The sequence below is a fragment of the Fusarium vanettenii genome (assembly GCF_000151355.1).
Source record: "Fusarium vanettenii 77-13-4 unplaced genomic scaffold NECHAsca_113_unmapped, whole genome shotgun sequence".
NCBI classification, from domain to species: domain Eukaryota; kingdom Fungi; phylum Ascomycota; class Sordariomycetes; order Hypocreales; family Nectriaceae; genus Fusarium; species Fusarium vanettenii.
In genome coordinates this window covers 18,517-30,671 of record NW_003315777.1, presented here as the reverse complement: position 1 = coordinate 30,671, position 12,155 = coordinate 18,517, and the positions used below count along the sequence as shown (strand labels likewise).

General features: G+C 33.7%; 1 protein-coding gene across 1 annotated transcript; it reads right to left on the bottom strand.

Annotated features, from left to right (window-relative positions):
* Window positions 1-203: 203 nt before the first annotated feature.
* On the bottom strand, window positions 204-1,455 carry NECHADRAFT_56237 (uncharacterized protein; the record flags this gene model as incomplete). Its single annotated transcript, XM_003039360.1, has 5 exons — window positions 204-283; window positions 338-743; window positions 802-866; window positions 925-1,045; window positions 1,129-1,455. The coding sequence occupies 5 exons, from the start codon at window positions 1,453-1,455 to the stop codon at window positions 204-206; spliced, it is 999 nt and encodes a 332-aa protein (XP_003039406.1).
* Window positions 1,456-12,155: the final 10,700 nt, after the last annotated feature.

Genomic DNA, 12,155 nt, shown 5'->3' with positions numbered 1-12,155 from the left:
ACTGTCTGTATTAACTGTTGCTAAAACCTTTAACACAACCGGCGAATTCTTCACACTGCACCTGCGCGAAGGAGTAAAGTTAAAGATAGTGGAGTGCTCAGCCGCTTTGGGCGCAGGGTCGACGTAATATCTAGTTTCTATAAGTAGAAACTACTATTAAGCTCTAATTCTTTCTAATTTACAAGCATCTGCATTAGGGACATCTATGCCCTAGAAATAACCTGGTGCCTAGCATCCTTTTCAGCCTCAGAGCCAAAGACATTAATATTCCACTTTGGTATAACTGTATTAACTATGGTTAGCATTTGTCTGCAAATTATCTATAACTGTAACTTACAGTTCGCGGGGATACTAAACCGCTGTGGGCTCTGGCCGAACTTATCTAGAGCACTAATAGCTTCATCATCTAACTCGACTTGCTGAAAGTTTTCTGCGATCCGCGATGGCGTAAAGGACTTAGGAACAACGCTGTGGCCTCCGATCTGGCCCCAGGCGATAATAACTTGAGACGATGTTATGGCCTTGCCCTGGACCTTAGATAGTCGCTCAGCTATGGCCTGGACCTCTGGTTCGCTAACTAGAAGGGGGACGCCGATGTAGTTGTTGCCTAAGGGTGAGTAGGCAGTAATATGGATATTGTTTTTCCTAGCATACTCAATGAGTAGCGGGTCAGGAACTCGCGGGTGGCGCTCGATCTGGTTGACGGCGGGAACAATACCAGTGTCCTTAATGATAGCCTCAAGCTGCATATAGAGTAAGCGCTGGGCGCCGTTTCCGCGGGGCGTCTTGGTTTTAACTTACGTGGTCAATCGTGAAGTTAGAGACACCAATCGAGCGGACCTTGGTCTTCGGAAGCTTAATAAATGCTTCGATTTGGCTAAAGTCAGGGTCGTTTGTTTCTTAACAGAAGATACTAGGACTTACCATTCCAAGTATCAGTTAGTGAGCAGCCGTCATAGATGTCTATCTCCTGATCGTTTTCAGCTCGCTTAGGCATGAAATCGTCACCAGGGCGGAAGGCTATGGGCCAGTGGACAAGATAGAGCTATAATGTTAGACCTTGTTAGCATGTGCTCCTAATTTCGATTGTTCGGCGGTTTATTAGGCTGTCGTCTCTTTCTCACGTACATCGAGATAGTCTAGCCCTAGCTCAGCCAGGGTATCGTCGAGGGCAGGCTCGACATCCTCGGGGCGATGCTTCGTATTCCATAGCTTAGACGTAATAAAGATATCATCACGCTTTAGGCCGGGAACCTCGGCGAGAGCCTTCCTGATGCCCTGGCCAACCTCACGCTGGTTGTTATAGGCCTTGGCTAAATCGAGATGCCGGTAACCAACTCGAAGTGCCTCGTAGACACCTTGGCCAACGTCGCCAGGGGTAGCCTGCCAGGTGCCGTAGCCAAGATAGGGGATCTTATAGCCGGAGTTAAGAGTTGCCGTTCCTCCGAATGACATGACTGCGATCGCTTGCTTAAGTGAAGGAGGTGCGTGGTTGCTAAGATTGAAAGCAAAGAGAATCTGCTACAGGTAATAATAGAGAATAAGACCAGAGGCAAATAACTATAAGCCTTGAGTTACTACGTAGTGTAAAATAGGTCTTGAGGAATACCTGCCTTATTTATATATTAAGTACCGCTTGAACGCTTTGACCAGAGGTTGCGACCACCACCCAGGGGCTGGCTTTGCGAGACGTGCTCCATTAGCCTTGCAACGTTAATCGGTTCTCCACATAGCAGACCGCATCTTCCCACCGTCAATCCCACAGTATAATAAGAGGGGAATTAGCATTACTAATGCTAATATCACTTCCCACAACCTTACCGCTTTATTATGTAGTCTTAGACTGCAACTAGAGACTTCGGATGTGCCACAATCGGCATGACGGATTAGTGCGGGGCCGACCCGAATAAGTGGAGTAGAATAGTATCGTACTGTTGCTAGGATAGTCTGCTTATTAGGACTTAGTATAAGTAAAGGTTATAGTAAATTAGTAGGACTAAGTATATATGTATATAGTATAGTTATTAGAAGTAGAATTTATATATATATATATATATTATATCTACGCAGCTAATATAGCTACCCTGGCTTAGCTACTACCTATTGAATATATAGGGTATCACGTATAGGTTAAGGATCTTTAGATTAAAAGTAGGTCCTTTAGGGGCAGATACTTAATGAGAATATAAATATAATATAAATATATTAATTTAATTAACGGACCGAATATATGTACTATCTAATAATTAAGAGTCTTAATTATATCTCAGTGACCCGCGCAACTAAGTATATATAATCTTCGGTCTATTAACTATTCTATTATGATATTAATAAAATAAGCCGAAAAGACTATTATATACTTATCTCTAGAGGACTAAGATACCTAATCTAATAAGTTCAAAAAGCTAGCATATGCCTATAACCTATAGTAATATATTAACCCGATTAACCGAATTAGATAGCCTTATCGGCTAGAGCTTCTAGAAATCTAGGACTACCTTAAATAAGAAGGCCCTAATAACCCCGAGAGTAATACGATTATGCCTAGCTCCGATTATATATTACCCCGATGAATTAGAGAGCTTATAACCGAGGGAAAGGCAAAATATAAGTATAATCTTAGGATCTACTCCCTAAAAGAGATAATATATAGAGAGACTAAGAAATAAGAGTAGAAACTAATAGAGTTTATCCTTAAGATAGTCTCGCCTATATACTAGAAGATATATTATATTATAGGAGACCGATTAAATAAGTAATATTAAGAGCTATAAAGATTAGGAGTAATATATAATAAATGCCTATGACTAGAAGCTCGCGATAAATACCATAAAGCTATATAAATAACCTCGAAGATTAATAAGCTTAATAACTAAGTTACCTAATAAGAGATTATTATAGCCGAAGCTATTAGTAAGAAGGTCCCTAATGCCCTTAATGCCTAATATTAGTATTACGGCCTGACATATACCTATCACGTGTATAAGCGGGACCCTATAATTCCTTACTAATTAAATAAGTGATCACCCTTAATACTAAATAATCACGGTGATTACCTTATTAATCACCTTGATTACTTATATAATTACTATAATTAGGATTAATAGATAGAGTGATTATAACTAATACCTAAAGTATATAAGATATACTTATTACACTTTCTTATATACGAGCTACTACAGCTATTAATATAACTTGGTTATACTTAATACCCTTGAGCATATTACTAGATGTAATATTATACTACCCTTCACGGTTACGTAATATTCTCCTCTACTAATATAAACCTAGTATAACCGGTTTATCCCTTAGGAAATACCCTCTCGTTATATATTAATAGCTCTTATTTAGAGGATTACTCGCGTTACCTTAAATAATATTAAATATAATAGCTACTTAGGCTACTCCTAGTAATAACTACTAGTAGGTTTTACCTATTAATTACCTACCCGTCCTTATCGTATTAGCTTAGGCCGATCTTAACGGCGACGAAGAAATAGATAGCGACGACGAAGAAGTCGAGTAACTCTATGCCTAGGTTACTACTATAACTACCGAAATAAAGGAACTTAGAGGACTTATCGACCGCATAGCCGCTACTTAGTAAGTCTAAAACTAGTAATACTATGAGAATATCTAGAATATTAATAATATAGCGGTTGCCGCTATAAAGGGCAAAGATATTAGAGAAATCCTAAAGCTAGAATAATTAGAGAAGTTTAATAGTACCGCGTATAAATTACTAACGTTTCTCATATAGCTATGCGTATTTATGCTCTATTACCCCACCTAGTTTACTATAGTATCTAGTAGGGTCTAGTATGCCGCTAGGCGTCTCACTAAGCACGCTATAGCCTAGTTCGAACCTACTATAAGGAAGTACCTTATTAAACTACTTAATAAATACTCGCCCTAGACTATGAACCTCTACTCTAGCTTTAAAACTTTCGAAGCTATGCTCTAATAAGCTTTTAGAATAGTAGACGAAAAAGCCTAGGCGGAAAAAGAAATTAAGGCACTCCGATAAACCCGCTCTATATCGGAATATAATACTAAGTACCTTTAGCTCGCCTCGAAGCTTAACTAGGATTAAGAACCCCTAATATCCTTTTTCTTTAATAGACTTAAGAAAGAAGTATAGGCTAAACTCTATAAGAAAAACCGGCCTAATAACCTCGTCGATTATATTAGCCGAGCGGTTAAGATTAATAACTAATAGTTTTCTTAGAAGAAACTCTAGAACCCCCGCAACGGTAAAGAAAACTATTAGAAACCTCGATTTAATATTAACCACGGGCGATATCAATAAGCCGATATATCCTATGAAACTCACGTAGGACCTATAAAACTCGGAATAACCTAATAGAAGAAATGCGACTATTATAGACTTAAATGCCGATATTACTATAAGATGAACTATATCGAGAAGATCTACTATAAGAAGTAGCATAATATTAAGGAAGGCTACTACTAGCCATAGCAATAGCGGCTCCCCGAAGGTAAAAAGTAGGTAAGGTTTATATAAGCTAATAATAAACCATAGATAGCTCTTCGGATAACTAAAATGCTCGGCATAGCCCGGACTAGGTATAATAATACCGGTCTAGAGCTAAGAGAAATTACTATGCCCTACGGCTAGGTATACCTTACTAAGGAATAATTTAGGCATAATAACTACCCTTAGCCGAAGCTACGTTATACTATAATAAAACCTTTAAAGGCGGAATAGTTCTATCTTACGGATAGGTTAGGATAGAAACCACTACCCGAACTAATTAGTAAACCTAATAAGGACCCTAATACTAAGACTATCGTAGTAATAAGGCGAATTAAGCGATATTATAAAGATCCTAATTATAGCGCCGGAGCTAAAGCCTAGCGATAACTAGCGATAGCCTAGATCCGGAACCGACGGAACCCTAGGACGGATAACGACCTATAGAAGGAAAAACACTACCTATAACTCTACGATAAATAAGGAAACTAATACTAGAATTCACTGCGAGAACGGTATATCTAGACCGCAAGGGAATATATAGATATTACCGATATATAAGATATATATATCTGCATATACTACTAAATAATAATTAAGGACCTACGATATCTAGAAGTACTATTCAATAAATAAGACGATATATAAACCTACCTAATATATAAGGAATACCCTAGCATTTCATAGATATTATATTAATACTATTAGTATAAAGAATATAAGGAGGAAAAGCAGGAATAAGACTACTTCCTAATCCCCCTATTATACTAACCTAACGATAAACTATACCTATGGTATAAGACGGAGGGATACTAGGTCTTCCACTAGTATAACTCTATCGGCGTTATAGGAGCATAATATAATAAAGACCTATACGAGGCAACACATAAGCATGAATAGAATAACTATAAAATTAAGAAATAGTAAGAGCAAATCCTTAGAATTACTTAAAGGGAATTAGGAACCTCTAGATTAATAAAATAAGAGGAGGAAAGCGACTTAGACGTAGAAGATATCCCTATCCGAGTATATCACGAGGAAATAGCTATAAACTCATAATAAAGACTACGCTATGATATATATAATAATAAGTATACCTAATCGGTATATCCCCGATACGAGGAAATCTTATGGATCTCCTATAAGGACTACTATTATAGCATATATATCCAGAGCAAACGAGAGAATAATTATTTTCCCGTATAGCTATAAGGACCTAATAATAAGCCTTACCTTGCTTATAAAACCTACTAATATAAGATCTATGGATAGAACGAAGGGATTAGCGTGGCTAATATCTATTTTATCCCCAAAAGGGACGGATCTATTACCCTCGAATAATAGTTTACTATTGCTATATAGAAGACCATAATAGAAGAAAAGTAGGCCCTAGAAGGAAGCTACCCTAGTATAGAAGTAATACTTTATAATAAAGATATATGCCTAAGACACGGGAAATACGTCCTAGCTATATATAATAGATTCGAATAAATAGCGAAGGAGGGATTTAATTTCCTTATATATATAGGAAAGTAAGAAGACGAGGAATAGTATTAGAATATCTAACTATACCTCAGAGAAGATTAAGGACCTATAGACCGGATCCTATAAGACTATGCCGACTATATTAGAAATAGCGACCTCGATAAGGTCCCCCCTAGGGAGGAAAGAAATTATAGCGATTACCCCGATGATAGCTAGATCGCAGAATAAGCCTATTAAGAATAGCTACGTGAACAAGACGACCACGACTATAAGGCATACGCTAATAGTAAGTATAAATATAATTACCTTAGCTATGCCCTTAATAAATTAAAAAACTAAATACCCTATCCGATATAAGGCAATAGATAAATAAACGCGGGAATAAGTTACCCTAAAAGGCCCTTTACTCTATAGATAGAGGACATAGGTAATAATACCTAGAACTAAAAGTATAAGTCAAGGGAGAATAATTAAATGCTTTAGTGGATAGTAGAGCTAAATAGAACTACTTCGACCTAGTAGTAGCGAATAAGCTTAAGTTACCATAGAGGCATAAACGTAAGCCCTATATAATATATAACCTCGAAAGAACACCTTTCGACTATAATAATAGAGTTATTAACTATAAGATTAATTACCTTAAGGTTTTTATTAAAGGAAAGAACTAAGGAATCTTATTCGATATTATATTAAATTAGAGCTATGATCTTATGCTTAGGTACCTATAGTTATAACGCTTTAACCTATATTTCGACTAGAGAATTAGCTAAATACTCTCTTATGATGCTAAGATATCCTCTATATTAAATAACGACTTAGAATAGAGATCTTAAACTTCTATTAACGATAGAGAAATTAAGAAGAGGTAAATATAAGATACCTCTCTACCCATAGGGATAAAACATAAATACTATAATAGATAGAAACGATAATAATAAAGAATAATCGCATGAATTATATAATAATTCTATATACTTAAGAAATACCTCGAGAAACCAAAAGGGGATAGCCCGGAAGAAGAATAACTTAAGAATATATTATAGAAATATAGAATCTATAAAAGACTCTTCGCGGAAAAACTCGAGATAAGTCTATTAGAATATACCTCGTATAACCTAGAAATTAAGTTTATTAATAGGAAGTAACCTAGCTTTAGTAAACTCTACCTACTTAATAAAGCATAACTCCTAGTATTAAAGGAATATATTAAAGATATAATACGGAAAGGATATATTAGGGAAAGTAAGTTATTTATTAGATACCCTATTATATTCGTTCCGAAGAAGAATAAAAAACTCTAACTTTACGTCGATTTCTAAATACTTAATGCTATTACGGTTAAAGATCGCATATTATTACCTCTTATTAGCGAGTTAAAAGATTAACTTTTTAGAATAAAGTATTTTATTATACTCGACCTAAAAGGAGCCTATAACTTTATTTAGATTAAGGAAGGATATAAATAGAAAACCGCTTTTTATATTAAGTACGGACTATTTGAGTACCTTATTATGCCTTTTAGACTTACTAATATACCTATTATATTCTAACGAATAATTAATAATATACTATGAGAATATTTAGATATATTCGTTATATATTACCTAGATAATATCTTTATCTTCTTTAAAATAGAAGAAGAATATATGGAATATGTCTATAAGGTATTATAGATACTATAGAATGCTAATCTATTAGTAGAACCTAAGAAAAGTAAATTCTATACCTCGGAAGTGGAATTTCTTAGATATATTATCTCTCATAATAAGATATATATAGATCCTAAGAAAGTCTTAGTAGTTAGAGACTAGAAGGAGCTAACTAATATTAAGGAAGTATAAGCTTTCCTTAGATTCGCTAATTATTACCGTAAGTTTCTTAAAGCATTTGGGAAAATAGCTATATTATTAATAGAACTTATAAAGAAAGATAAGATCTTTATATTTAGGAATAAGGCCAAAGATGCCTTTGATAAGATTAAAGAACTTATCCTAAGTGAATTAGTACTTAAGATATTTAACCTATCTTAATAAATTAAACTTAAAATAGATGCCTCGGAATTTGCCTTAGGCGCCTAGATCAGATAATGAGATAATGAAGGATAATTATACCCGATCGTATTCTACTCCTATAAGCTATATGGAGTAGAACTTAATTACCTTATCTACAATAAAGAATTCCTCGTAATTATTAATGCCTTTAAGGAATTTAGATATTACCTCTTAGGAAGCTAATATTAGATTAAGGTCTATATAGACTATAAGAATATTTCCTATTTTATAATAACCTAAGAACTTAGCGGATAATAATTATAATATACTGAATACCTCTTAGAATTTAATTATATTATTATCTATATTAAAGGATTAGAAAACGGCAGGGTAGATGCTATTAGCCGAAGATCTGACCTAGATATAGGAAAAATCCGAACTAAGGAATAACTACTATACTTTATACCTAAAGGATACCTATAATAATGAACTATTATATGCATTAAATAACGGCGATACCTGAATATAACCTATATAGTAGAATAGGGTAATCTACTCCTTACGAAGATCCTGGAATATAATAAATAACTCCTAGATAATAAAAAAATAGATAAGTAATAAGTACTAGAGGAATTATGATATGACCTTATACGCGAAATATATAGTCACTAATTACATGGATACTAAGGAATTAATAAAACCCTAGAACGGGTTAAAATGACCTATACTTTTCCTAGTATAAAGAAAACTATTATAATAATTATTAGTTAATGCGACCTTTGCGCAAAAACTAAGGCATAATGCTATAAGCTATACGGCAAACTATAGCCCTTACTGGTATCTTAGCTATTATAGGAAGCTATTATAATAGACTTTATCACGAAACTACCCCTATTAGAAGAACTAGCTATTAGAAACTTCTATAATAATATTCTTATTATTATAGATAAACTTATGAAATTTTCCTATTTTATACCCTATAGAGAATTAATAATAGCTAAAGAATTTACTTACCTTTTTTACTTTTATATTACTAAGATATATGGTATCCTACTTAAAATTATTATAGATAGAGGACTACTATTCGCTTCGAAATTCTAATAAAGCCTCATAGGATACTTAGGAATTAACTATAAACTCTCTATTATATACTATAAGGAGATAGATAGATAAACCGAACGCATAAATTAAATACTAGAATAATACCTTCGATGCTATATTAACTATGAATAAACTAACTAGGTTAAAAAGCTATTAGCTGCTTAACTAGCCTATAATATAGCTATAAATAAAAGCATGAAGATTATATTAGCCTATGCTAACTTCGGTTTTATATTAGACGTATACCGATAAATACGAGATATTATTATTAATCCTAAGGTAATCCTTATTAGTAACTAGCTAAAGAATCTATATAAAGAAATAAGAATAGAACTCGAATTTATTAAAAATAGAATAACGAACTATGCTAATAAGAAAAGAATTAAGGGACCGATTTTCTTAGAGAGAGATATAATCTACTTTGTAATAAAAAATATTAAAATAAAATAATAAAATAAGAAGCTCGACTATAAATATATTAGACTATATAAAATTAAATAAAAAATCTCGAAATATAACTATAAATTAGACTTACTATCTAAAGTTAAGCTTTATCTAATCTTTTATATTTTACTACTCGAATTAGTATAAGATACTATCTAAGTTAGAACCGGCAATGAACTAGAAACCGAGGTTAATAGACTAGAAAAATATATTATAAAAGCTATCCTCGATATGGATAAAATTAACGGAAAAATAATATATTTTATTAAATAGAAAAACTATCCCGACTCTAAAAATATATAAGAACTACCGAAATACCTCACTAGCGCATAATACCTACTACGGGATTTTTACTAATAACTCTAGAAGGAAAGGAATTAATATTAAAATCGAGGATAGCCGATTAGTTAATAATATTAATAGCCCTAAAGGACTAGGCGTTAATAATAGCCTCGGCCTCCCGGCGATCTAACTCCTCTAACTTATCTAGAGAATTTAACCCCCGATATACTATCTCTATACCCCGCTCGTGGATCTACTTCTTTTAGCGACGAAGGCATATTAGATAGGATAGTCGCTTATTTATCTGCTACTAAAGAGTAATTAATTCCTCTTTTATTTTCTCCTCCTTAAGTTTAAGATAATGCTTCTTAGCTACTAGGCATAATGCTATAAAATATTAGCAAAAAAGAGGTAATAGACGCAAAAACTATACTTACTAGTAGAAACTAATATACCTAAGCTATCGCAAGCACGGCTATGATAGATATACTCTAAATAACGAGAAATACCCTTGAGTATCTTATACTTTAAGTACTTTTAGGAATAATAGGAATAAGGCATAACTTTGAAGCCTATTTCTTTGATAAGCTTAAAAAGATAGTAATAACGCGCGGCGGAATAGGACTTTACTTTCGATATATTATTAATATTACGGAAAAATATTTATAAGGGAAGGTTTAATAAACTAAGGGAAATTAGGACGGCTAACTTTGAAGGCCTTAAGGATAAGACTAATAAAGGGGAGGTATTATATTATAGCCTAATATATACCTATTACGTATATAAGCGGGACCCCATAATTCCTCACTAATTAAATAAGTAATTACCCTTAATATTAAATAATCACGGTAATTACCTCACTAATTACCCTAATTACTTATATGATTACTATGATTAGGATTAATAGATAGAGTAATTATAACCGACACCTAAAGTATATAAGATATACTCATTGCACTTTCTTATATATAAGCTATTATAGCTATTAATATAACTTGGTTATACTTAATACCCTTAAGTATATTACTAGACGTAATATTATACTACCCTTCACGGTTACGTAATATTCTCCTCTGCTAATATAAACCCAGTATGACCGGTTTATCCCTTGGGAAATACCCTCTCGTCACAATTAGGTAGAAGACTTAAATCGAGTAATATATTATATCCTCCCTAGCTAGGCCTCTATATTCTGATAATATCGATGCCTATAGATCCTTAATAATACCCTTAATTACCGGGAGATAATTACTGATATTCGATATAAAGCTAAGATAGCTAACCCTAGCGGAAGGCTATTAGGAATTAAGAGGGGCGCCTTTATAGCTACCTATGGCTATACTTAGAAGAATAATAACCCCGCTGCCGATGCGGAACCCGACGCCGATACTATTAAAGTTCTAGGAGACGCATCGATATAGAAGACTAACGCGCTAGCCTAAGGAACTCGAGATACGCGAGGCCGAGGCCGCAGGCATAGAGAAGGAAGAGAAGGAAGAGGCATATCATCGAAGCGAAAAAGAGCAGAGATAGTCACTAATTAAGAGCCTAATAGCCTAACCTGCCGAGGATGCCTTAGTTTCTATGACTAGAAAGACTACTAGTACTTATTCCCCGACTAAAGAGCGGAAAGGTAAGAGCTAAGCTAAGGGATATAATAATTAATAAATAACCGCCTTAAGAAAGATATTAGCCTTACCGAGGAAGTCAAATAGCTCTCTAAGAAGAAAGATAAAGTTACTAAAGATAAGTAACTTAGGCGGGGTATAGTATATATTAAGGCGACCTACCTAGTAATATATAGCTTTATCGTAGCGTTTAATTATACCCCCTACCCCCTTAAATACTCTATAATCCTTAACTCTAAGTCGATAATTTATATCTTTAACGAGATATATAAGTTCCTCGATTACTAATTAGTACCTTTTAGAGACTTTATTTATATAAGAGACTTATAAGTAGCTATTTATAGATATAGGGATATAAATATCCGCGTCTAAGGGCTATAAGGCCCTTTTATTCTCTGACTCTATAATATAATTTATTATTAAAACTTCGCCTATAATATTATCTTATATTAATAATTATAAAAAAAGGGCTATTACTAGGACACTAAGGGGAATAATAACTATATCTATAGAAAAGATAACTCTATCTTTTATATATTAACCGATAAGTTTAATTAATATATACTAGAGTATATCCACGAGTTAATAATAATAATAGTATTTATTACTAGATAGAATTAATATAACTTATAGGCTAAGCGCCTTCCTCGTAATAGAAATAAAAGCTATTAATACCTTTAATTAGGGCACCTAAGACCTAAAGTACTTAGGCACCTTATAGGCTAATCC